At 34.8% G+C, this 27,485-nt stretch overlaps 3 protein-coding genes across 4 annotated transcripts in view; 2 read left to right on the forward strand and 1 right to left on the reverse strand.

Annotated features, from left to right (window-relative positions):
- Nucleotides 1-4,495, reverse strand: part of LOC111512561 (sperm-tail PG-rich repeat-containing protein 2) — an 83,027-nt gene extending 78,532 nt beyond the window's left edge. The window contains exons 1-4 of one of the 2 annotated variants that reach the window (XM_074184461.1): nucleotides 4,237-4,495; nucleotides 3,164-3,285; nucleotides 3,004-3,107; nucleotides 372-665 (exon numbers count right to left, since the gene is read on the reverse strand). In XM_074184461.1, the coding sequence (XP_074040562.1) occupies nucleotides 372-665; nucleotides 3,004-3,107; nucleotides 3,164-3,266 (501 nt within the window). In that variant the 5' untranslated portion in view covers nucleotides 3,267-3,285; nucleotides 4,237-4,495. Of the gene's footprint in view, nucleotides 1-371; nucleotides 666-3,003; nucleotides 3,108-3,163; nucleotides 3,286-3,447; nucleotides 3,584-4,236 lie in introns of those variants that run through there. The other variant, XM_074184462.1, reaches the window with a different exon arrangement.
- A 2,415-nt stretch (nucleotides 4,496-6,910) lies between these two features.
- On the forward strand, nucleotides 6,911-19,218 carry LOC111512550 (uncharacterized). The gene is made up of 8 exons (XM_023168693.2): nucleotides 6,911-7,214; nucleotides 9,130-9,280; nucleotides 9,335-9,478; nucleotides 11,585-11,910; nucleotides 12,011-12,144; nucleotides 15,331-15,590; nucleotides 15,898-16,023; nucleotides 18,953-19,218. The coding sequence occupies exons 1-8, from the start codon at nucleotides 7,019-7,021 to the stop codon at nucleotides 19,161-19,163; spliced, it is 1,548 nt and encodes a 515-aa protein (XP_023024461.2). The 5' UTR covers nucleotides 6,911-7,018; the 3' UTR covers nucleotides 19,164-19,218.
- Nucleotides 19,219-25,666: 6,448 nt separating this feature from the next.
- Nucleotides 25,667-27,227, forward strand: LOC141486321 (uncharacterized). The gene is made up of 2 exons (XM_074184037.1): nucleotides 25,667-26,014; nucleotides 26,078-27,227. Exons 1-2 carry the CDS (start codon nucleotides 25,860-25,862, stop codon nucleotides 26,781-26,783), a joined length of 861 nt encoding a protein of 286 aa, XP_074040138.1. The 5' UTR covers nucleotides 25,667-25,859; the 3' UTR covers nucleotides 26,784-27,227.
- Nucleotides 27,228-27,485: the final 258 nt, after the last annotated feature.

Consider the following 27,485-nt stretch of genomic DNA (forward strand, 5'->3'; position numbering starts at 1 on the left):
AAATCCTACTGTTGAGCGTAGATTTTTCCTGGTCATCGCCAGATATTTCTCCGACGCCAGCTTCCCAGTGTCGCCAAGATTGATTTTGTCAAGATGGCATCCTTTGATTCCATCCCACCTCTTTTGGGATTGAGCATGGGTGTGACGTTTGGCTAGTTCCGCAATTGTCGAAGTCATCAGGCCATAGGTGTCACTGGGTCCTAAAATTCTTATTCCAGCCGTTTTCTTGGCTAAAGAGTCGGCAATGCGATTATCTTTACTCCTGTCGTGCCCGCCTACCGCAGTTATGTTAGTCATAAAAATCTGCAGATAAACTCAGAAGATTATGCAAGAGAATTGAAGAATTAGTATTCAAATTTTCAACTTCTTACCTCAACGTTATAAAAAGCTGGTCCAAGACTAGTATCATGACAGTCAGGCGGTAAAGGAATTGTGTCACCACTTTCGTTCACGAAATATCCGTTAGCGTTAATTTTGGTAGGTACGGATGGTCCTGTACCTTTCAGGGTATAAGGCATCCTACACACATACAATCTTCCTCTACCAATCGGTCTGGAAATATCACTGGAACACTTCGGTCGCTTCGGGTCATATTCTCCAGGTCCGGGATTATCGTTAATCGTACTGACGAATCTTTCAGCAGTGTTTCTCGGTGAAGTGCCCAACTGAAAATTGATTGTAGAATTAAAAACGATTCAACGAAATTAATTTTTTGATCATGTAGTGTGGGGAATAATTTGTACAGACTATATTCAATCACACAACATAGAAGGCGACGTCTTGAATTAATTATAAAGTCATAAAAAATCCCTACTGGAAAAATAAAGAATGCAAAGTGATAACACAGTTATTGGTATAAGTTCATTGGAATTACCAAATCAATTAAATTTCAATTCAAAAAAATCTGTTTGAAATTTGTTTTTCCGTTAACCAGCTGTCACACCCCTACGAACGACAACCCTCAGAGGTCGAGACCTGTGCGAGCTAAGGACTAACGAAGTCTTACCTTTCAACGTGTGATTTCTAACACGGGTTGGACGATAGTAAGGGAAAATCGATCGTTCAGCCTGGGGCTTGGACCACCGACCAACACGGCGGTCCATTTGGGTGAGTGAACAAAGCACCCACGTCGAACCGACCGGCTACCGACCGACCTTAGTAATAAAGAAAATATATTGAAACGCAGTAATTTTCTGAATGGTGATAGAAAAAGAGATAATCTAGAAGATCAAATATGCCGTTGATGGAAAAAAATGATGTAAAGTCATTATTAGGCCTCCAAAATCTTTTAATAGGATTTAGTACATAATTACACCTTTGCTCTTATTGAGGGCTCGATATTTTACAATGTAGCTAAAATATAGGCTTCATCTACCAGTAGACCATAAAAATGTCCTTGCTAAATATTTTGATTGATAAAGTCTTCAGTAATATTTCAATAAACTTTATTTCTATATTTTACAGAATCTTTAGGTGCATGGTATATTTTTCGAACGATAAATTATCGAATTGCTTTGATACTTTACTTTCGTATTGACGTATACATACTGAACTTTGGACAGTACCCATCAAGCTTTGTGACAATTAAGCAAATTCATCACTTTACAGTACAGCTCTGGATTATTTGTCAACTGACTCAAAATAAAATGTACATGACTTCTTAATATTTACATGATTTTTTTTCAATGAAACTAGAAAGAAGGGATATCTCCTAATATTAGATGTCCACATCTATTCGGTTTGGTAATACTCTAAGTTTGCTTGTGATGAAACTGTAAAATACAATGATTACCTGAGAAACCTAAACCGATCTTAACGGAGATTTACGAAAAATTGAGCGACAGCGGAAAAGCGCAACAGTCCTGGCTGAGATACTTGAACATGAACAAGATTGTAGACAATTTCGTTGGCCAATTATAATTTAGTATGAAGTGCACACACTGTGGATACTCATCAGTAACTTTCGATCCTTTCTGGGATTTGTCTCTCCCTATACCACAAAGAACTGGCCAATTGAGTTTGTCACAATGCTTAGATTTCTTCACAAAAGAGGAAACCCTGGATGGAGATAAAAAACCAACCTGTTCGAGGTGCAAGGAAAGAAGAAAATTCACAAAGTCCCAATCAATCCATAAGTTTCCCGTATTTTAGTAATCCATTTAGGAAGATTCTCTCCAACGGAAAGATTCAGAGGCAAATTGAATGTTACCATTGACTTTTCTTCAGAAGGATTAGATATGAGTAATTATGCAGCAGACAATGTGGCTCATTGTCGTTATGATATATATGCACTTTCGAATCACAGTGGGACTACTTTCAACGAGCATTACATAGCATATTGCAGACACCCTTATAGTGGTACGTGGAATGAATACAACGATTCACACGTGTTCCCGAGTTCACCAAAATCGCTTGTGAATAAAAAAGCATATGTCCTCGTTCATGAACAGGAGAGAACAAAGCTGCACTTTTGAGGTGTTTTTTTTCTTTTTCTCTTTTAATGAGCTAAATTCTGTTAATTGATTTGTATTTTATGATTCTTCTGATAATAAACGAATTGTTCCTGTGCTCAAAAAAAATTACTGATAATAATTTTTTCAAATGGCAAAAAATAAACATATGATAGATATTTTGAAACCAGAGCCCAAAAACGAAGCATTGTAATCCATCACCATACAACTCTGTTTGGACCTTCTATAGGTCTCATCAGTAGTGCTAGGCTGAACCACAAATGCATTTCTAAAGGAGAGGTCTGAAAAAATGAAAGCTATGACATGTCCCTTCATGAAGATGCCGTTTATGAGGTCGCCAGGCTTGTGTTTCACAGACAGTATCGCATCGTGGTTAACAGCAGACCGCCTTGGAGCCTAGTTTACCTCAGTAATCGTGAACTGAATTTTCTGTGGATTCCACTGGCGTCCTCGTAATGGAAGTTGTCATCGCCTTCAATAGCTTTCTGTTCAGATAGCGCACATAATAAATTATTATTAATTCACAACTCACCAATTTATTAGAAACATCTGGTAGGCTGTAGAAATTATCACAAAACGATTTCCGGAAAAAAGAAGGAGCTCTTTTTTCTGTGCTGAGGAATGGCATAATATTTTCTGCAAAAATTCACCATCAGTGCTCTGTATCTTGAAATTCCATTAATTATACATACTCAGAGTTTGTCGTCCATCGCATATTATGTACGTAGTTGGTCCCAAAAGAGGTGGCGTTTGAGATTTGAGTGGGATGCCCATACGTGGTGAATTATTATACATTTTTTGGTGATTCGTCTAGCTGAAAGTATAAAAAAATGTCAGAGTCAATATTGAGAAGTCACAGTTGACATTTAAAACGAACGTTTTCAAATACATTTTGAAGTTTCTAAAAGCAATGATAATTCAGACAAATTCAAAAGTGAGTTTTTTTCCGTTCAATAGAATGTATGAAATATCTCACCCGAACAGTGGTATGATGAATTTATGAGTAGATCATTTGAAAATAGTTTATGGCTTATGTCAACAATCTACACCTGGTTGGATCACATATATTTTTGTTACTACATGGAAATGTACCTTTACTTGTACAATGATAGTATAATTTCAATTTACTAACGAAAAATCACATTGAATAAACTTGAACAGCTTTCTCAAAATTGTTTCACGATATAGTAAGTAGTTGAATTATCATTTGGATAAAATGCTTTTTGGCTTTTACTTCTCCATCTTTATATGGTTAAAAAGTGCAAAGTTTGCTCCTTTACACGTAATGCCAATATTATTGAGTATTTTTATACTCTCGAGGATAAAATACTCTAGGGGTGACGTTCGACAGCAGGTGACATTTGTTGGCCACACCAATACTGTCGCGGCATCGGTTAGAAAAATGATTGGCTTTATTTTACGCAATTGTGAATCATTCATTCATTCATTACCGCCTTAAGGATACATTATACATCTATCGTTCGCTCCAAGTTAGAGTATGCTACTTTGATTTGGTATCCTCTCTATAATGTACATAAGGAAACCTTGAAATATATGCAAATGCGTTTTTTTGAAGTTTCTTGCATTTAGAACTGATGGCGTGTACCCTGCTATAGAAACTGACCACTCCACACTACTTCAAAGATTCGATCTTCCTGGTCTGGAGCAACGTAGAATGTTATCAAGTATTGTTATGTTATACAAAATTTTGCATTGTTCCATTGATGCACCCTCGTTACTAGAACAGAAATTAACTTCAACGTACCTCAAGCTTCTTTCTACACGTAGACAGATCACTTTTTATACCCCTTTTACTAGATCCAACCTTGGAAAAGTGTCTCCTATAAATTTGATCTGTGACAATTATAATACCCACTGCAGTCAATGCGATATTAATTTCGTTCCACTGAAGACCATATTATCCAAAATTAAACAAACCATCATCTAGTTTACTGTCTTCAATTCATGTTATTTACAAATAATAATTAATTAATATGTCTTTTTTTCTTAATTCGATCATATATGTGAATTTATTTCTTAATTTGTCAAATCCTTAATATGTCAAACTTTTGTTATACAGGGCTATTCAAATTCGTGTCTATACATGGGGATCTCGTAAAAGATAAGAGATAAAGTGTCGGTTAAATTGTGGCAAAGTTGCGTATTTCAGAGACCTATTCAATGATGTGAAGAAATCGAATATAGCTCTTTCGGTTCTGGAGATATACAGGAAAAAACAAAAAATCCCAAATTATTTTTTTGCCTATTCGCCTTTATTCGCAGACATATTGAAAATCTGTCACCATCTTTGAATTTTCAAATACGGACCTGTATTTTTTGTTGTAGTTTTTGTATCGTCGACTTTCACTTCATTCTGAGAAATTAAATTCAATTTTATATTTCGGTAATATTTGATTATAATTGTGTGATCTATTCCCTTTCAGATTACGGCCCTAGAAATTGATTGGCTGAGTTAAATAAAAACACAATAGCAACTTTCACGTCTCCCTATGTACCGTAGAGTTTTTCGAGAGTTTTTTTTTTTCATTATTAGGTATCTATTCATATTTTTTCATATTTCCATTGCTCTGAGCGTTTTCTACAATGAACTTCGAATAAGAAAACCTTTTATGATTATCTAAAACATATCTACATAAATAATATATTATATAAAACACATATATAACACACATATATACATATAATAAGCAGAAAAATAAATGATAGCAATAAAAACATCCGAAACGAGTACTATAATTGTAATGAAAATTGAAATGAAGTAATCTATATAAACAAAAAAGTTAATGGCGCAATAAATGTTCGAATTGGAGTCCATCCATTTCGAGACATTTTTGAACTCGATTCATCATATTATTTATGGCCCTTAAAACACTCATTTGCTGCGTTGTTGCGAAATCATTCAAAATCCTCAATCTCGAGTATTTCACATTTTCTATCTCTCTGCTAGCGTAAATCCTATTTTTCAATATCCTGCAAGATCTGGTGATCTTGCAGGCCATCTTATTGGCCCATTATTTGTCTCGAAATGGAAGTACTCCAATTCGAACATTTATTGCGTCATTTATTTTTTGTGTATATAAATTACTTCATTTCTATTTCCTTACAATTATAGTATTCGTTTTGGATGTTATTATTGCTATATTTATTTATCTGTTAATAAAAACACATATAATATATTTTTGTTGTAGATATGTTTCAGATGATCAGTCAACCAATTTCCAGGGCCGTAATTAAAAGGAATCATTTACCAAATTATAATCGAATATTACCCAAACATCCCGAAATATAAAATTTTATTTTATTTCTCAGTATGAAGTGAACGTCTACGATCCAAAAACTACAACAAAAAATACGGGTCCGTATTTAAAAATTCAAAGATGGGGGTGGCCAAAAGATTTATGAACATATTCGGATAGCTCACATCAAGTGCCAATAGCAAAATGTGAACAGATATTCAATAGGTCTGCGAATAAAGAAGATGTAGGCAAAAAAATAATTTGGGATTTTTTGGTTTTTCCTGTATATCTCCAGAACCAAAAGAGCTATATTTGATTATTTCACATCATCGAACAGGTCTCTAAAATACGCAACTTTGCCACAATTTAACTGACACTATATCTTATCATTTACGAGATCCCCATGTACAGAAACGAATTTGAATAGCCCTGTATATTTAGCCTATATTTATACTGCATTATTATATTATATATTGTCCTGTGAATGGATTCATCTGTTTTCTTCATCTTTATACGAATAATAGTGGGAAACTTTCAGATGAAGGAAGAAAGCAATTAAGTTCATAATAATATTCACAAAGATGTGTAGTTCATGCAAAAAAGTTACTCCCAGATATAAACTAGAAAAAAATCCTCTTCGCAAAACTACTTCGAAACAACTACTTCTATATGAATATTCAATTGAATGAAAAAACTTTTCAGACGAAAGTACTTTTTTCTTTCGTGTTATTCAATATTCATATGAGAGTAGTTGTTTCAAACGGACTCTTTTTCCGGAAATGACTTGCAAATGACATTTTATATCAATACTCTTTCGTATATCACATTGTGGATTATTCCTATTGATGATATCTGTTTCAATTTTATAATGATTGAAGAAAAGTGAGTTTCATGTAATTCAATGTAAACATGGAAGTAGTTGATTGGAAAGAGTTTTTAATTTCATTTTTATCTGACTGACTTCTGTGTATGATTTACATATCTTTTTATTGAAACTATTCTATTTTTTCTCTCTTCTTCGGGAGTTTTCCACATTTTCTATTTAATGGCGGATAATTGAAAAGGCAAAAATATTTTTTCCCGAAAAACTAATATCGTCTGAAAATATTCCCTTCTCAATTTAAAAGTAATGAAATCGTTTTCGCAGGTCACTGCGAAGGCTATACGTTACGCGTTCGCACCAGGAAACGCATTTCACGCTAATAAATAGTCAAATTATTCAATGAACAAATATACAGATACGGGCGATCATCTCTTACAGTGTCAGTGTGTCACACGGTTCAAGTAAAAATGGAGCATGTCCTACATTTAATTTTTCTATTATTTTGTGCAGAAGCAGCTGCCCAAATTTGTGAAATTAGCGCCTGTGAAGCGCTGGCACGTAGCCAGATGAATCTGAAAGAGTTTTCTGATAGCTTGGAGGAAAACAGCACCAACAATTATTTGGTTAGACTGGAGAGGAGGTTAAGGTCCTTGGAACAACCAGGTAAATATATAAGATAATTAATAATTTGTCAAATGCGCCCAGTGGAAGCAACGGTCATGAACACTCAGAGAGAGGGAGAGGTAAATAATAATAATCAACCCAATTCAAGGGGAATTTCGAGTTTCGTCTCTTTCAAAAGAGACAGATGAAGTCTTTCACGAAGAAATATTTTCCACTCACGATTTTGATCCACTTGTTGAAGATGCCATAACAAATCGAACGCAATAATTACTGAAACTTTCATTCTATTCATGGACGATGTATGAAAATTGTATGTATTGAAAAAGCAATTTACATTTCCGTGCACCCTGAGCACATTAAGACATAGATGAACATAAACAAAATGTGTGTAGTTGGGATGTAACTAACAGGGAGCAGCAGACAGGGAGCAGAATCAACACTGTCTTCATATTTTTCTGAAAAATTCGAAGGTTCGGTGTTTGGTGAATATATATTCGACTATAAAAGATGATGAACACAGCATCGAGACATATCTGGAAACCATAATCCAATATTTAGAAGCATAATACAAAAAGAAAAAGGATATGATCATATGTGGAATTGGCCGCGGAGGTAGTGCGGCCAACTCACGATCGGAAGGCCGTGGGTTCGATTCCCGCCTCGACCAGATATTTTTCTCCAGAAAATTCATCTGGTTGAAGCTGGGATGATTTTGCAACCGTGTTAGGAATCACACGTTAGAAGGTAAGACCTCGTTAGTCCGTAAGCTCGCATAAGTTTCTCAACTTCTGAGAGTTGTCGTTCGTATAAGGGCGACAGCTCAATAATGGAAAAACATATTTTAAAGAGATTTGAAACAAATATAATATACAACATCAGCATGAGATATGAGATCCCTAAATTTTCAAGAGAATCAGTCTAACGACTAGAATTTATTTAATTTTTGAAGCTACTGAAAACTCACTTGATCTTCTTCTTCTATTCTCAAACTTAAATTTGAATTCTATAGGACCACAAAGAAGAGTTGGAAGATAGACTTAAACAGAGCAACGTTTTGGTTATAAAACTTATGTTCCTGATCTCTGAAATCAGTGTGAATAATCTATCATGATCAATTGCTATCCTGAAAAGTAAATCGTAATGGTGTTTGGCATATTCGGGGACATTAGAGTTACGATCTTGGATACCTTGCTTGATATTTGGAAAACCAAAATCATAACAGAATATATCGATTCGCAGTTAACATACAACTTCATCAATATTTTCGAGTATTTTTTCACATCTCCTACACTTTCTTCCTTATGTAACTCAATAAAATAACAAGACCTATTGGCATTTCACGCATCATTCTCAGAATTTCGTCTCAAGAACAAACATCAGTCTTTGCAAAATGTTCAACAATTTACGCAGACATGCAAACTTTGACCAAAGTAATGAAACAACTTATCAACATTGAGGAAGTTGAAAACCCGGATCGTTCGAAGAATAAGGTTTGATTTCAACCGAAGATAAATCCGAGGTGTTATAACTCAAGCCACATTTGAGTAACTAATGTTATAATTTTTTTCACTAATTTACATTGAATAAATAGATAAACAACAATTGTGTAGCGTTTTTTATAATTTTTACAACTTCACTAACGAAATCGCCATCTATGGTATCGACAGAAATCAGGAGCTAGCTAAAAATATCAGTAGTACCAATCTAACAGTCCTAGTGAACTAATAGATTTACGACTATCCATGATAATAGTTAGACAATTTCCACAAATGAATTTGTTATTCTAGACGCCGTAGCTTCATTACCACCGATGAAGCTACCGTACTAGATTCAAAATGTTATTTGTGTAATGGGTCAGTGTATTCAAGATTTGATAGATTTATAATATTGTCACACTTTTTATTAACCTAAAGTAAAATTTGTATACTCTCAAATCCTTCATTTCTTATTTCAGTTTGGGAAATTTCCAAATCGAACGAGAGATGGATTAACTGTGGAAGAGGACCTTGCAAATGCAGACCAGAGACAAAAAGTGTCATCTGTTGGCAAAATGAATTGACTTCCCTACCAGCAGAACAAGTTCTGCCTCATGATGTCATTGCAATGTAAATAAACCAACAGAAAGACATGAATAATCTCTAAAACGATAACATTTTCAGTGATTTGGGGATCAACATGCTGACCACTTTGAACAAAAACGCGTTTATATCTTTGGCACATCTTACAGAACTGGATTTATTTGACAACAAGCTGGACCACCTACCTGAAAATGTCTTCGTTCACCTGGAAAGTCTCAAATATTTGTAAGTTTTAGTGGCTCTCAAATTGAAATCAGACTGTGAATGATCGAAATAGCACTAATCTATTTATCTTTTCATTTTGAAGGAAATTTTCTTTTAAGGTCCTATTGGAACTCTATATGACATTTCTTGAAGAAGAATTCCGTGCTCCATGAGCTCTACATTTCAGATTTTACATTAACATGACAACAACTGACAATTGAGTTGGAAGTGTCCTTCAAGACCTTTTCAAAAATGTGTTTAAAAATTTTATAACATTTCGTCTACCTCAATGCTATTCATGATGTAGAGAATCTTTTCATGTGTTTGAATTTTAAAGCGCTTTCTTATTTATCTTATTCAGTAATGTATCAAAAAAACCTAATTACCCTGCAAGCTTCATATTCATAATCTCAACTTTCATATCAATTTACTGGTGGTGATTTTGCTATTATTCATACTCCTTATTTTTCCACAGAGTTTCTGAAGAAACGCCAGTTGGAGTTTCGAAAGATAGAATAAAAAAAAGTTATCATTTTCGACTGCAATTTAAAAACTCATACAATTAACACAAAAACAAACATAATGCAATGGAAAAATGATGAATGTGGATAAATGACTCACATATATAAACGTTTGTTTGAAGGTGATTGACAATGTTTCGTGATGAATTTCACTAGTTCGGACTTACATTGTCTACTATATAAAATGATTTGAAATCCCTGAAACAAGTAAAAAAGAATAATTAAAAAAAGAATAGTTGAAAATAACAATTATATTAAGCAACAATAAACCTGAAATGAAGTGATAGTGAAATAACCTACAAGTAAAAATATAATAATTGAATAAATAAAAAATTAAAGGAATGAAAAAAGAAAATAATAAAAAAATAAAAAAGTGTAGAGATTCCAAGTCACGTTACTTCACGTGAACTAACGTGACGTGACGTGAACTAACGTGACTAACGTGACGTGACATGAACTAACGTGACTTGGAATCTCTACACTTTTTTATTTTTTTATTATTTTCTTTTTTCATTCCTTTAATTTTTTATTTATTCAATTATTATATTTTTACTTGTAGGTTATTTCACTATCATTTCATTTCAGGTTTATTGTTGCTTAATATAATTGTTATTTTCAACTATTCTTTTTTTAATTATTCTTTTTTACTTGTTTCAGGGATTTCAAATCATTTTATATAGTAGACAATGGAAGTCCGAACTAGTGAAATTCATCATATATAAAGTTATGCATACTCATTAAATGAAAGAAAGATATTCTTTCGGAATAGAAAACCTTAGACTTGTCCTGGTACATATCTAGTTATTAAAAGTCATCAACAAAATCGACAGCTTTAGTGAAAAAAACACTTTCAACCTCTCTTTGACATTATTTAGGGTGAACTCTTTGAATCAAACAGAGAGTGAGTCATGCAGTTTTGCTATAGTGTAAAAAAACCTCTGGTGAATATTGATGTCCTGTGCTACAAATTTGTCGCGCTGGTGTATTAGAAAGTACTATCTTATGGGTCAGTGTGAGGAGGTGCATTTCTCTCATCCAACCAGAGTCACCGAAAGACTAACTAATGTGGTCACACTCGCGTATGCAATACAAAAATTTTATGCAGCTAATTTGTACCCGCTGTTAACTTAGAACGTCGGCTTGTCCATTAATTTCGTCACAGCTAGTCGAGAAAAAATCAGGGGCCCACAAAGTTTCGGCCTCATATTTTTTGACAATAAATGTCTGTTAGGATAAACTTGTCTCAGAAGGTTTAAAAATACTTTGCACAAATGGAAGTTTTTAGTGAATATGCAATCATTGCCAAAGAGCAAGGTTTTTAATGTCATAATTATTCATAGTTACCTTTTTATTCATCACCTTGGATAAGCATAATTCGTGTACTAAAAGACCAAACGACACCTTTCAAATTCGCATCATATACTTTGCTCATCTTCAGTATCTCAGCATTGAACGTTATCTATTATAAGTTTATCAGTAATGCAGATAGCAAGCTGGAAAGTGTCATTCTCATTCCAAAAAAATATTGAACATATACGTTGATACAAGAGTAATATATGAAAATGAATTATACGCAATTTTACTTTCTATTTCCGCTTTATTGCAGACGTTTACACAAAAATCAAATTGAAGAAGTATCCCCGGACCTACTTTCTTTCCAAAGAAATCTCCAAACGTTCGATGCTTCAGAGAACTTCATCAAATCTCTACCAGATGCTCTATTCAAAGGCACTCCCAACCTTATATTACTACATTTATCAAGAAATCGCTTGAAAAAGCTCACTGAAACGGTATTCGCTAAGCTGGAGTTACTAGAAGATCTAGATTTGAGTAACAACCTCTTGGAAATTTTACCCAAATACGGATTTAGTGACTTGGTATCTTTGAGAAGACTATTTTTGGCAGAAAATGAAATAGCCATTTTACCACTTGGTAGGTGTGAATGAAAATTGAATGAATACTACCATTTACTCGAACAAAATAGCAGTAAATTAATTTTCATTTTTTTTTCTAACTCGAAGTTTTGTTCTAGGTGTATTCGACAAACTCGTCAATCTGGAACAGCTCAATTTGAGAAAAAATCAAATTTCTCATTTGCCTCCCAATCTCTTCGACAAGCTACAGAGTCTTAAAATTTTGCACTTAACAAATAATAAAATAAGCCAGGTTAGTTCTCAACATTTTCTGCTGAATTTCGCGATGATGAAACCCTAACCTCAATATCAAAGTGGCAGCAGAAAAAATACCAAAATTATGCCAAGGTCTCCAATAGGCAGCTGCAACTGCATAGCTAACTTTAAAAAAAACACTTCATTGTAAGATTTTCACTAAACAATTTTACAAAAACGCAACACGTCTTTCGCCATACAAAGACACGCCCGAAGAAGCCATCATATGGCTAAACAGGTGTTGCGTTTTTGTAAAATTGTTTAATGAAAATCTCACAATAAAGTGTTTTTTTAAATACGTTAGTTATGCATTTTCATCAAGTATCGGCCGATTCCATCATATAGCAACTGCATAGATTTTACTTTTTTCTTTCATTTCTGTTGTTTTCATCACAAAAATCATGGTCAAGTAACCATTGCGCTGACAAGGAAAGGATTAGCAATGGAAAAATAATTTTTCACATCTGACCGTTTGATTTTCCCTTAGTGTTGATCAATGTCAATGCATGTCAACCAGAATGGTTTGTCCAGAAAAACTCCAAACTTAATAATCTTCATTAATGATCATCAATGAATACCCCAGGGAATTGCCCTTGAACCAATTTCAATTGAATATTGCACTTTTTACTGTTTTTGATTATTATTAACACAGTGAAAAATCAAAATTTTCATATTTTTTCAACGGGAATCTTTTTTGAAGGCTTTCAAGAGAAGTTTCAAGAACTAAAAAAAATTGAGGTTTCTAGTTTAAAAATTATCAGGTTTTTATGTAAATTTAAAACTTTTAAAAATTAGTTATTTAACCAAAGTATATCTAATAAAATAGTCACGAGAAAAATGATTTCATTCAAGTGTCTAGAAGGTATGTGAAGTTGTTTTTTTAATGATGATATTTAATGGGTTGAAATAATTTTTATTGTTCAAAGGTCCATATCGGATAGCGCGTACGGGATGCGCATTGCCCGCTTTCAGAACTATTTTCGCTTCTAAATTGAAATTATAAATGTTGATGATTTGGGAAGGTTGTTTTGTTTAGTAAATTTTCTCCACTTCAAGGGTCTTTTTTTAATTTCGGAGGTCTTTAATATTTTCAGAGATATTTGCAAAAAACCAAACCCCCCCTTTTTTTACTGAATTTTTACTTGTGCAATTTTTTTAACCTCTCTCGAAATTTTTCAAAGAGTTGCTAGGGGTCATTCCGAATCGAATGAGCATTGGATCATAATTTTCGGTGCCCTTGGACAGAAGTTCCAAAAAAAGATCTTGTCACCCAAACCCACCAAAAAGCTGGACTGCCCCGCGAAAATCGGGAAGCGTGGTCACTCTACCAAACACCCAACTGCAATGATTTATTTCACAACCTATAACATGGATATTTCGTTACGCTTGCTCGGTGAATGTCTTATAATACCTGTTGCCAGACAGAATTAGCCCCTCTACTACAGCCCGTCTGAACTATAAGTATAAATTGATTATTGCAAATATCTCGGTTTCTATTGCAAATACGTCAAAAGTGATCAGAAACGATTTTATAGAAAATTTTATTGCCTACATTTTTTGTTTCGACCTTTTTTTCATATATTTTTATGCTTTCGAGATATATTCAAAAAATGGATTTTTGGAGTAGTTTTTATTCATTTTCTATCCCCTAAATTAAATTCAACATTTTTTAACTATAGATCCTTTGAATGTATGCTAAAATCAACTTATATTGAAAAATGCAGGCTTGCCTTTTGCATGGTAATTTAAATCCTCATTTTATTGGACTAATTATCTATACAAATTATCTCTTTTGCCAGATTCTATGTCATAGAAGTGAAAATTGATTACCTAATACTTGTGCTCAACTTGGCCAACAAAACACTTTCATTCAGCTATTTAGAATCATTACAGAGCAAAGGCAGATTAGTGAAAATCATTTATTCATCATGAATTCAACAAACATAATATTTCATTTTACTGATTTCTTTTTCGAGGCTTAGATTTCGACTACAGTGCATAGTGTAAAAACGAGCACATAGTGAGTATCCCCGGTTTTCTGCACATTCTATTCAAAGGGCGAGAAAGTAACTTTTCCAGCTGTAAACAACAAGGTGAATCCGATAAATTTATTCATTTAAATAAGCTCAAAAACAATAACGAACAAAAAATACTAGTATCATTGTAAAAAAAGCGAAGGGCGCTTGATATACAAAAAATATGGCACAAAGCGCCCACGCTTTTCTCACAATAATACTAGTATTTTTCGTTCATTATTGTTTCAAGCTTTTTTTTTTAAATTATTGTCAACTTTTTAGTTCGATGTTCTTTGAAAATCTGCTTAAAATCTATTTTTCCGTTAATCTTTTGTCGCCCCCATACGAACGACAACTCTCAGAAGTTGAGAAACTTGTGCGAGCTAAGGACTAACGAGGTCTTACCTTTTAACGTGTAATTCCTAACAAGCGTGTTTTTTAGTTTTTTAAACTATATTTATTTTTCATTTTTCAGTTTCGTATTATATAAAATCGTATTTTTAATCTTTTTAAACTATATTTATTTTATCTAAACTTTGGGATCAATCAGCCGTATATTGTTTAGAAAAATTACCATTGATATCAGCTACCTAAAAATGGGCTACCAAGCCCAAGGCAGCAGGCACGCAAAGGAGGGTTACAAATAAGGCAGCAACCGCACGTGTTATTAAAAAAAAAAACTTTTTTCAAATGAAGAAATACATGTAAGGTGAGTTTGAATTATATCAAGGAAGTTACGTACAGCGCCATCTGCCCGCGAATAGATCAAGATGGTAATTCATGATCACTTTGATGAAATGAATAAAAACACTTATGTCTAATTTAATTACCACTGTTAGATTTCATTTATACGACCGGGTTCGACCCCATTATCAAGTATAAAACTGCAGTTTTATACTTGATAATGGGGTCAAACCCGAAACCAGTTACAAATAAACTGACAAACAAACAAACATACATACATGCATAATACATACATACCTACAGGTGAAGCTAATGAAAGCGTGTTAATAAAAATCAGCAATGTATATAATTTGTATGCAGTGTTGATCAAGTCTCGCATTTCACATTTCTTCTTATAGAGGGTTTTACTTCGTGCAGCTGTAGCATGAAGGCTGGCTATTTTGTTTATTTCATTCTTTAATATGAAAAATAATAACTTTTCTCAGATATCCGTGGGAGATTTCAAAAAGGTGACTAACATCATCGAACTACACCTTGGTCAAAACTTCATAGGTGAATTTCCAGAAAATGCTTTCGTAGAAAACAGGAATCTCGAAAAATTATTCCTATTCTCAAATAATTTGGAAGAACTGAAAGAAAAAAGCTTTAACGGCCTTGTTGGATTAACGTCGCTACTCATCAACAACAATATTTTGAAAGATATCCACTCGAGAGTATTTTTCTATACGCCCAGTTTACAGAAGCTGTGAGTATGATTTAAATTTTTTCATATACTTATTCATTTATCTAATCAAATATTGAACTCACAACTATAATTTTCATTGTTCTTCAAAGTTTTTGCATTTCTTGACTCTTAATTTTCGATAAAATTTCAAATACATTCCTATCTTTCGATAGAATAACAAAATTACTTATAGAATATCACTATAACGATAATTCTGTTTCAGCTTACTGTCACTGCCGTATTTAACAAGTATGATAAAATAATAAAAAATGTATTTACTCTATATAGACCACGATTTCCATTTATTAACCTTCATTAATTTTTTCAGCCATTTAGACAGCAACAAATTCCATTTCCTGCCAACAAAATCTCTGGATTTTCTAACTGAACTAGTATCAATAAAATTGGCAAAAAATCCTTGGCATTGTGATTGCAACATCCTCTATTTAGCAATGTAAGTACCGCAAAAAATGTATTTTGCCTTATAATGAAACTGACTAATTGATAGGTAATTTTGTTTTAAGTGAAAAATTGTGTACATATAACAGAAAATCTTTTTTGGAGATATTAATTTTTTTTCTTAACAAAATCAATCTCTAAATGTATCAATTCGATTGTCTTTCTCAATGTTGCACGTGGAACACTGAAATTGGGCGAATAACAAAATATATATCTCATTATTTTTGAATTTTATAGAACGAAATTGTGTCATTTCCTGTCGATTCTGTAATTTATCCTACAGATAAACGCGTTTTATCAAAAAGTGGATTTCATCATTTTGATTCTCTCTCAGTATTTGAATGATCGATTTAGATATTCCAGATATGTTAACACACAGGTCTAATATGAACAATATCGCATATCTTATCGGAAACGAGATAAAATCGCAATGAAATAAATTTTCCCAAAAGTTTCCTTGAAATATTCAAATTCAACCTATTTCAACATAATTATTTTCAATATGCCACAACAGAATTCAATCATAAGTAGGTACGAAACATACCACGTTAAACTCGGAAAATTGTAAAAACTTGAGATGGAAGAGTGAGTTAGCTTCTGTTCAGGGGCAAAGTTGCGCATTTAACCTGACTAACAATATGCCGTAGAGAAAATTCTTAAATTCCGAGTATATCCGGAGATATCCGGAAGAAACAGAAATTTGAAGGATTATTCGAAGGATTTGAAAATAAATTGCACTTCCACACTGCCACTTTTTGTATGATACATAATGGTGTTTTCAGATTTGCTATCCGACGTTTCGTCTTCCAACTACCATCGCCAACTTTATTTTTTCTTACGGGCGCTACAATGGATTCTTTCTGTTTTGAATACAACCAGAGTTTACCTTTTCAATGATGTATCATAAGTTATCATTCTTTTTCGAAAAATTGGAGTAATGAAAAAATTAATTCTCATCATAATAGGCTTTGACTTTGATGTTTCTAAATTTGACTTTCAATTTGTTACACTCAATGATATTTTGTTATTGTACAAGTCATTGAATTTTTGGCGAAAAATGGCTTTCACGAATGAAGAAAAAAGAGATATGATACAATTATAATGGGAAATCGTCGAAGCACTATCAGAAGAGTTGCTGAGGATATTAGCATATCGGCTGGCTCATGCCATGTAATTTTTTGGGCATGAAGGGTATGGCAGCGTAGTTCGTTTCAAAGTTGTTCAATGTTGATCAAAAAATCCATCGCATGAGCATAGCACAAGCAGTGTTGAATGACATCAAAGGCCATCTAGATTTGCTTGAAAGGGTCATAACCGGTGACGAATCATGAGTATATGGTTATGACATCAAAATCAAAGTCCAATCGTAGAGCCTTGGATAGCCAAGACCAGAAAAAACACGCCAAGTTCGATCAAACGTCAAGGTTTTACTGACTGTTTTCTTCAATTACCGTGGCGTAGTTACATCAGGAGTTCTTGCCGCATGGTCGTACAGTCAATAAGGAGTATTATCTTGAAGTTATGCGCCGCTCGTGAGAGGAAATACGAAGAAAACTTCCGGTATTGTGGAGAAACAATTCATGGATTTCACGCCACGATAATGCACCCGCTCACTCGTCATTGCTTGTTCGTAATTTTTTGGCTAAAAAACAAAACCGTAATGAATCCTCAGCCACCGTATTCACCAGATTTGGACTCTTGTGACTTTTTTCTGTTCCCAAGATTGGGGGAGACTCATGAAAGGACGGACCAAAAAGTGTATGTTGGAACTGCTTCGAAGATTTAAGAAAACACACTGATACAGGGGAAACTACTTTGAAGGGGCAAAATTGATGAATAAATGAATATTTTTGATAAAAATTAAAGTTCACCTTATTTTTTTAACAGACGTCTTACATATGAAATTTGAAATACATGAAAAATAGGAAATCAATAATATCAAATGTAAATCTCACAAATATTGGTACGAGAGCATGAAGAGACGTCCTCTCAGGTATCTCAGAAGTGCGACTTCTTCATAAAGGAGGACGAATGAATTTCGACTCACAGGTGATTTTGATGAAATTGGTGAAAAGTGTAAATCGTTGTATTCGCGACAGTGTAGGGGTGTTTGCAGTGATTCGAAAGTACATACGAGTATAGATTATAACGACAAGAATCCACATTGTCTGCTGCATAATAGCTCATAAATAATCCTATTAGAGGAAGTTCGATGGCAACATTCGATTTGTCTCTGAATCTTTCCATTGGAGAGAATTTTTTTGAAATTAATTACTAAAATACGGAAAATTGATGGATTGATAGTGACTTGCTTTTTTCCTTGCATCTCGAATACGTTAGTTTTTTAACTTCAACCGAAGTTTCCTCTCTCATAAAGTAATCCAAGCATTGCGACAATCTCATTTGGCCAGTTCTTTGTGCTATGGGGAAAGACGAATCCCAGATTGGAATAATTGAAATAAATTCGAAACGGTATCAATTTCATTCAAGAAATCCTTTACAGAGCTGATTTCATCTTCATGTGTTTGATCTGCACATCTTAGTAAAGAGTTTATTTTGGAATAATTTGCTTTTTTTTGGAAGATTCCCATTTTTTTTGTATGAAGATGACGAAGTAGAAATCCAAAACCTTTCTTTCCCAATAAATTATTCTCTCCTAAAATAATATCCCTTTTGATGAAATATACATTTGAAAAAAATCTGTAGCATAAACTGACTGTGTACATTTTTTTCTGATTGATTCGGCCGTTACTTTGATGAAGATCCATAGTAATTGCAAAAACTACACCTTACGATTTGATCTCCATAAACTTTATTTGAAAAATATATCACAACATGTATCGCTAGCACAGTAGCTTTTGAGAAAGCTACTGTGAGTTTTTGAAATGACTGTACAATCGAAAATCCGAATTTTTATCTTGCAGATGGATCGACGCCAACAAAAATAAGCTTTGGGATTCACAGCCGTCTTGCAGAGGTCCTGGTGATCTTGGCGGATCTTTCTTGCAAGACATGAGATTTGATAATCTTTGCGAAGGACAGTGGGCAAGCATGCTCAATTTGTCTCCCAGAATACCAGTCAAAAATAAACTGAATGAAGAACTCGAAATGTGGAGAAATTTGACAAAAGATTAAGTGGAATATAATAAACGAGTCTTTAATAAAATGATATCGCTTTTGTTTGTTCTGGTTTTCAAATTTCATCCATATCGATATGATAAATGAACTTATCTCTAATCAAACGCATCAATCATTTTCAAATTATCAGCAAAGTATTTGAATCGAATGATGATGATCTCATTCATCTATATTTTAAATTGGATATTTTTTCATGTTGTCCAATGTGTTCATGGTCAATAACAAAACTACCAAACTAAATAGGAAGTTACGTTAAACCACATCATTCTAACTACACTACTTGAATAGTTGAACTTTCTGTAACATTTTCAACCAATTCAGAATTTAGTGATGCTCAAACTCGTCAAAAAGGCATAAGAAGTTTAAATTGGAAGTAATTAAATTTTTTAGGAGAGAGGTGCTAAGAATCGCACGTCAAAATATAACGCCTCGTTAATATTCAGATACAGATTTTCCTTGCATCAGATTTTGAAAGATTTTGGAATACAAACTGTAGGTTAAAAGGCGATTTTTCTGCTATTCAATGTTATTATCCAAATGGTTGTTTTGAATGGACTTTTCATTTAGTGCATTACAATGTTCGTGTGAGAGTAGTTGTTTCCCAAAGGCTTCTTCATTCAGTTCGTATCTGAAATAAACTTGTATGTATGATATACGCAATATTGCAAAGAGTTTAAGTAGGAGATTTAAGCCGGTTCTAAGCCTCCCCCCACCACTATGACGTATTAATTGCTTTTTTATTGGTTGTTGTTTGGTGAAGTCAATGTGATGTGACCTTGAAGGGTGTGGTGTATGGATCGTTCAGAAATTTTTTCCCGGTTCTAATACTCCCCCCACCAATATGACGTGTTATTTGCTTTTTTTTGTTGTGCAGTGAAGTCAAGGCGTTGTGACCTTGAAGTGTCTGGTGCATGGATCGTTCAGATTTTTTTTTCATATGAGATTTTGTGTGTGTATGTGTGTGTGTGTGTGTGTGTGTTAGAGAATGCACGGTACAGGGTTTCATCATGTGCTTGTTTGTCTATGTACAAACATACGTCTGCATACTTCGAAGATCCTCCAAGTAATGAATGCTCCATCGGTGTGAGGGCACCAAGTTAGTAGTGGAGTGACGTCACAGCAATAACCGTTCAACGGCTAGAGAGCGACATGTTCACTCCACGACGTGTGGCAGAGTAATGCGTATTCATCAGTCTGCTCTCACCTCCCTCGATGTAGTGAAGGATGTGACGTAACGCCCCAGACTCGCCATCAATGGTGACACGCAGGCGGGCGAGGACTGTGCTAACGTCTGTCCTCTCCGAGAGCGCAACGACAATTGCTTGTTCGGCTATCGCTCTCGAAGCAGTGAATGATGTGACGTAACGCATCACCCTACCCTCGCTATTGATGGTGACACGCAGGCGGGCGAGGACTGTGCAAACGTCTGCCCTCTCCGAGAGCGCAACGATCACTGCTTGCTCGTGCCGGCAACTCGCATCAAATTGGGAGATGGGCTTGGCTGTGACGTCAGGCATCTCTAGTGGATGCATCGATGTGTCCTTACCTACCCTCACTCTCTACGGTGATGCGCAGGCGACGTGGATTATGGTATTTAAGAAGCGGGCGAGTGTTGGTTATGTCAGTTTCCATCGAGTGAGTTAGTGAGAACATATCATAGAAAATGTATTCTTGTGAATGTGGTAAATCTTTTACCCGTAGTGACAACCTTCGTCGTCATCAGCTCCAGAGTTGCCAAGGAGGGCCATCAGTGAAACGAGTGAGATTAGATGACGCTGCAGCACCTATGTACACATGTAATTGTTGTAATGTGATGATTCCATTGACTCAAGTGAATTCTCACAATAGAACTCTACAACATAAGAATAATACATGTGTTCAATTCAGTGATGGTGTTCAAATTATAAAGAGCGCCTTCAAACGTCGGATTGCGACATACAGGGTGCAGAGTTCCATTGTTTCCACCGATTACATGTTATTCTTTAATGAAATCAGGCAGAAAGTTATAGAATTATTGGAATCGGCCATCAGGGTTCACAAAATCATCAAAGTGAATATGGAAGTATTTGGGAGTTATATTCTACAAACACAAGACCTGAAGGAAACCAAATCATTTAATTCACAGAATAGAACAGTTGATCAATCTACTGATTTGAATTCCTTATTTGATGGATTTCGAAATGGGATTATCGCTCAAACTACAGAATTCCAGGAACGTGATTCAGGTAAACATTTCTACCAAGTTTTAATTGGATGGATTAGTAATATTGTTCTGTATTTAAGGTTGGACTTGTGAAAAAATCATGTTTCTGGAGTTGAACATTAATAAATACAGCCCGCTCAGTGGATGTTCATATGTGAAGCTGCCTGAATGTATCGAGCGTAGGAAGGCCGTGGTTAATGTCCGTAATGAAGATCAGCATTGTTTTGCATGGGCTATCACTTCAGCACTACATCCTGCAATCGATAGAACATCAGAAGTTTCATCGTATCCACATTTCAGTACAGTCATAGATGTAACAGGTATGAATTTTCCGGTAAAGTTGAAAGATATTGTGAAATTTGAAGACAAGAATGATATTTCAGTTAATGTGTACGGTTTAGAAAGTAAATTCGAGAAGGGTAAAATAATGTATGAAATAATTGGACCATTACGTTACTCTCAGAGAAGACTTAGAAGACATGTCAATTTGTTACTTATCACAGATGATTTCGGTAATAATCATTATTGTTGGATTAAAGATCTTTCAAGATTAGTTTCAAGCCAATTATCGGCTCATGAACATAAGAAATATTTTTGTGATGGCTGTTTATTATATTTTTCTAATGAACAATTACTATTACGTCATAAGATAAATGATTGTAATCACTTGAGTACTACAACACCATCAACCAATTTCAAAGTCAATAAATATGGGAAAACGGTACCTGAAAATATACTAACTTTTGAAAACTTTGAGAAACAAATGAAGGTACCATTTGTAGTGTATGCCGATTTTGAATCAGTACTGAAGCCGATTCAAACCACTAAACCAAATCCTGAATACTCGTATTCGATCAAGACATTCAAACATGAGCCTTATTCATTTGCTTATTTGATTAAATGTTCATACAATGATGATTTATCAAAATTTGTTTCGTATAGGGGTGTGGATGCAGCCCAGAAATTCGTTAGCAAAATCGAAGATGATTTGAAAAATATTTATGAAAATCATCTCAGGTTTCCTATTCCTATGGATGTACAAACTCCTGAGGAAGAGGAACAGTTTGCTTCTGCCACAAATTGTGGCATTTGTTCCAAACAATTTAATGATGGCGAAGTCAAAGTGAGGGATCATTGTCACCTCACAGGAAAAAAAAGGTCCCCTGCTGCTCATTCATCTTGTAATTTGAATTTTAAATTGCCAAATTTCATTCCTATAATTTTTCACAATCTCAGTGGATATGATTGTCATTTATTCATAAAGGAATTGTATAAAAACAAAGATAAAGTGGATGTCATCCCACAAACTAATGAGAAATATATATCTTTCACAAAACATCTCTTTACACACTCCTATACGGATAAAGATGGTAGGGTGAAGAAGAATTATTTGAAAATGAGATTCATTGATAGTTTCAGATTCATGCCTAGTTCTTTGGAGAATTTAGGTGCAAATTTAACATCTGATCAGTGTATCGAGATGCGCAAACATTTCCCACAAATTGAAAATTTCAATTTGATGAGAAAGAAAGGTGTATTTCCCTATAGTTTTGTTGATGACATCGAAAAACTGAATCATCCAAGACTTCCAACCAAAAATCAATTTTATGATAAACTCAATTGTGAACATGTATCAGATAATGATTATGGGAGAGCTCAACTTGTTTGGAATTTATTCGAATGTCAGGATTTGGGTGAATACTCTGATTTATATTTAAAGTCAGATGTGTTACTATTATGTGACATTTTTGAAAACTTTAGAAATATATCTGTTGATAAATATAAATTGGATCCGGCACAATACTTCACTGCACCCGGATTATCGTGGGATGCCATGTTGAAATATACTAATATTGAATTGGAATTACTAACTGATATTGATATGGTTCACTTCTTTCAAAAAGGTATTCGTGGTGGAATAAGTCAATGTAGTGAAAGGAAACATAAAGCAAACAATAAATTTTTACCGGATTATAATCCAAATGAACCATCTTCATTCATTTCATATTTGGATGCAACAAATCTATATGGTCACAGCATGTCGCAACCATTACCAACAGGTGAATTTTCATGGTTAGCACCTCATGAAATTCTCAATCTTGATATAATGAATGTGGATATTGATAGTCCTTATGGATATGTATTGGAAGTGGATATACATTATCCCCAAGAACTTCATGATAAACATTCCGATTTACCATTCTTAGTTGAACGTTTGATACCTCCATATGCAAAATCGAAAGTTCCCAAATTAATTCCAAATTTAAACGACAAAAGAAAATATATTGTTCACTATAGAAACTTACAGCAAGCTGTCAATCATGGTTTGATAGTGATGAACACACATAGAGTATTGAGGTTTAAGCAATCATGTTGGATGAAGCCTTATATAGATTTGAATACTGAAATGCGTAATAGGTCTAATAACAAATCTGAAAAAGATTTCTACAAACTAATGAATAATGCAGTCTATGGAAAAACAATGGAAAACGTAGACAATAGAATTGATGTTAGACTCATTACACATTGGGAAAATATAAAAAGAACTATAGGTGCTAGTTGTCTCATATCTCGACCAAATTTTAAAAAATGCTCTATTTTTACAGAAAATTTTGTTGCCATTCAATTGGCTAGAGTAAAAGTTCATTATGATAAACCACTATATTTAGGATTTTCCATTCTAGAATTATCTAAAACAGTTATGTATGATTTTTTCTATGGATGTATCAAACAACAGTTTGGAGAAGATGCGTCCTTACTCTACACTGATACCGACTCCCTTATTCTCAAAGTAAATACAGACAATTTCTATGAATTTATCAAAAATAATATAAATAAGTTCGATACATCTAATTATAAAATAGGAAACCAATTCAATATTCCAGTGACAAAGTCAGTTCTGGGTAATTTCAAAGATGAATTCCCAAATGATCCAATAATCAGCTTTTACGGTACAGGTGCTAAAGCGTATTACGTGAAATCTGTTGATGGTGAACTGAAGAAGGCCAAAGGTGTGAAACGATCTGTTATAAAGAATGAATTGACATGTGAAGACTATGAAAAAATCATTGAAGAGGGAGGTATGATATTCAGGAAGATGAACTCGTTCAGAAGCGTATTGCATGATATTTACACTGAATTGAAAAATAAAGTCGCTTTATCGTATCATGACGACAAGAGATTCATCATTCCGAATACCACTCGAACTCTTCCATGGGGTCATAGCGATATAGAATTTTATCGAAATGATCCTAATGATAACATTCGTTGGGTGTCTGAAATCGTTCATTCTTTTTCTCAAGAGAGCGCCTTAGACCAACTAATCAATTTGTTGACTGTAGAGATGAATAATTGAATTATAATTCGAAGTATTATTGCTTATTCCTTCAAACCGGAACATTCTTATTTGTGATTATTTGTGATTATTGTATTATGTATTGTATATGTATCACTTTTACCAAGTTACTTAGATGAATAAAAAATGATAAAAATATTATTTGTTTCATTTCTATTTTCCTAACCAATTACTGTAAAGTATATAACATAATGTAAATGAAAGAAATATCAGTTTGAAAAGAATCATCGTAGAGTGCACAATGTCTAAAACAATCGATAAGTTTGGTAGAAAAAGAAAATTGGGTGGTAATGTCATTCGAGGTCCTCCCGGGATTGGTTTTAAATTAACAAAAGATGGTCATTATGACATGCAAAGAAAAATATTGAAAAATATAAGCGAACCAATTGACAAGAGTGATTGTGTAACTGTATCATATCTTGAGGGGGAAATTAACGGAACAAAGGAGGTTATACTTCTAGCCCTACAAGCTGCAATACAATCCACAATAGGTAATATTGCTCGCGATGCCCGTCAAGCATTTGACGATAAAATTGCAGAGGCTCGGATAACTTTCACTCGTAAATTTGACAAACTTACAAATGATGTGGACATAAAAATGTCTGACATAACAGCGTCTACAAATAAAAAATTTGATGCTATGTCAAACATAACAGGGACTACAATGAAAAAGTATGATGTACTAGAAGAGAGAGTTGAAGTTTTGGAGAAAAGCCATAAAAGTCAGGCCATCAGGTGGACTGGGATATCCAGGACTGGACATTGATCCAAATGTTAGAATAATAGAACCAAAACCAAAACCAACAGATGACGTATTAATTGAACCAACATGGTGAATTTACTCCCGCGTTAGGTTAGATTAGATTAATACATACTGTAGGTTAGGGTCATAGGTGTTAGGTTAGGTTAGGTTTCACGGCGCGCGAAGCGCGCGGGTGGGGGGCCACCGCGCCGGCGCGCGAAGCGCGCCGGCGCGGTGGCCCCATTACGCTCGCGCCGGCGCGCGAAGCGCGCCGGCGCGAGCGTAGCGAATTGGGGCGTAAGCCGCGCGGAGCGCGGCCCGCTTTCTTCCCACCATTGCTCACCCCGCCCACTTCCTACCATTTCTCGCCCCACCATATTCCAACCATTGCGCATGCACGCCCCCACCTCATTCCCTCCACTCCCAATGATGTTGATACCCCGAGGAGCACGTTCTTCTACATTCAGTACGACAACTCCAGTCATCCAGAGCAGTCCAGCCATACTCAACCAGAAGCAGTGTACTATACGACGAGGAGCTAAGTTTGAGTAAGTTAACAATGTACTTTAATTTTTTACATCTACTAACTTTGTATTATTTTACATTTTCAGAATGGCATCCAACACTCAGGAATTAAATAACGCTGTGGCATCCATCATGCCTATGACAGAGCAGGAGAAGGCATCCACTTCACGAGTTAGGTGCAGATCCACCAGCCCTGACTTATTCGAGGAGGAGGAGGAAGTCAGGCCTGTAAAGAAGGTTTGCCAACGACCTGCAGCGAAGGTTGGTCCTATTTCTAAGTACCGAGCTACTTGCAATAGGACTAATCCTTATGCAGGTAGTTGGTCGACCGCTCCAAACAGCTTAAGGCCCTCCACACCACCCGCAGCAGTAGTGGAACAACCTAGGGCGCCTTCTCCGGAGGAGCCACCAGTTGTATTGTCCCCATCGGAGGAGGCTCCCATCGTATTCACTCCGTCGGTGGTGCCGCTTTCGCCGATGCTGGCAACACCGGTGACGAATCCTGAAGTGTTAGTGCCACAAGTGCGACAGCCTATCGGAGAGGTTAGTGAAATGTTGGACAGTTTTCTACAGAGATGTAAGGAAGCAGAACATGCTTCTCGAGCTAGTGAGGCCGCGTTGGTTAAAAGGAAGCGCGAAATGGCTGAAATTGTTAACCGACGGAGGGAAGCAGAAAAAGTAATAGCCGAACTAGATCGGAAGTATGCATCTCTGGAGAAAAAGTGTGAAGCAGATACCTCTTCGATAGAGACTTATAAAAAGTTAGTGACTTTTATAAAAACTTTCCCATAGATTAAGTGTAAGTGTAGTAAGATTAGTTTTAGGTTAGTTAGGAATATTTAATTAAGATAGTTTTAAGTTTATGTTTGTAATTTTAGGAAATAAAAATAAAATAAAAAAAAAGAAGTGAAATTAAGGGTGTACATTGTTTTGGTTTGGTACACATTGAACAATGCGATGGTTGGAGCATTTTTCTTCACTTCGTCTCATTATTATTTCCTTTTTTTATTTCAATTACAAGTTCTTCTATGCAAATACCTCACATCAATTTTTGTGTTCTCTAATCTATTGTAAATAATCTCTTGGGAAGAAAATATGTTTCATAATGAAATCAATAAGTATATTTCATATAATTCATATAGTATTTTCAATTTTCTCTTTCATGGAATATAGCTCATGTCATTTTTGAAATTCATTCCCACTTAATCCCCTCTCCTCCCCACTCCTCCCCCACTCCCTTTCAAAAGTATAAAAGTAGGAATTATCTGTTGGAATATTCAGTTGATCAGCCACCTTCAACATGGAACCTGATTCAACTACTGAGCCGTACAGTGACCCAGCGCATCAACATCCTTACTGGGCTTCTATCCATGAAGGTTTCGTTACCTCCACGACTGCACCTCACTCGATGAATTATGATGACATAATTTATGATGATCGGATACAAGTGCTTCACGTTACTGGAACCGATCAAGCGGACCTGTCTGATGGGGA

The sequence above is a fragment of the Leptinotarsa decemlineata genome, unplaced genomic scaffold, assembly GCF_025532065.1.
Source record: "Leptinotarsa decemlineata unplaced genomic scaffold, Ldec_3_MD MMD2_tig00026354_RagTag_RagTag, whole genome shotgun sequence".
NCBI classification, from domain to species: domain Eukaryota; kingdom Metazoa; phylum Arthropoda; class Insecta; order Coleoptera; family Chrysomelidae; genus Leptinotarsa; species Leptinotarsa decemlineata.

Coding starts and splice junctions, on each gene's coding strand:
- LOC111512550 (XM_023168693.2), top strand. CDS start 7,019: ATGGAGCATGTCCTACATTTAATTTTTCTATTATTTTGTGCAGAAGCA. Junction 12,145..15,330: donor CAAATAATAAAATAAGCCAG/GTTAGTTCTCAA, acceptor AACTTTTCTCAG/ATATCCGTGGGAGATTTCAA. Junction 15,591..15,897: donor ACGCCCAGTTTACAGAAGCT/GTGAGTATGATT, acceptor TAATTTTTTCAG/CCATTTAGACAGCAACAAAT.
- LOC141486321 (XM_074184037.1), top strand. CDS start 25,860: ATGCACGCCCCCACCTCATTCCCTCCACTCCCAATGATGTTGATACCC. Junction 26,015..26,077: donor CGACGAGGAGCTAAGTTTGA/GTAAGTTAACAA, acceptor TTACATTTTCAG/AATGGCATCCAACACTCAGG.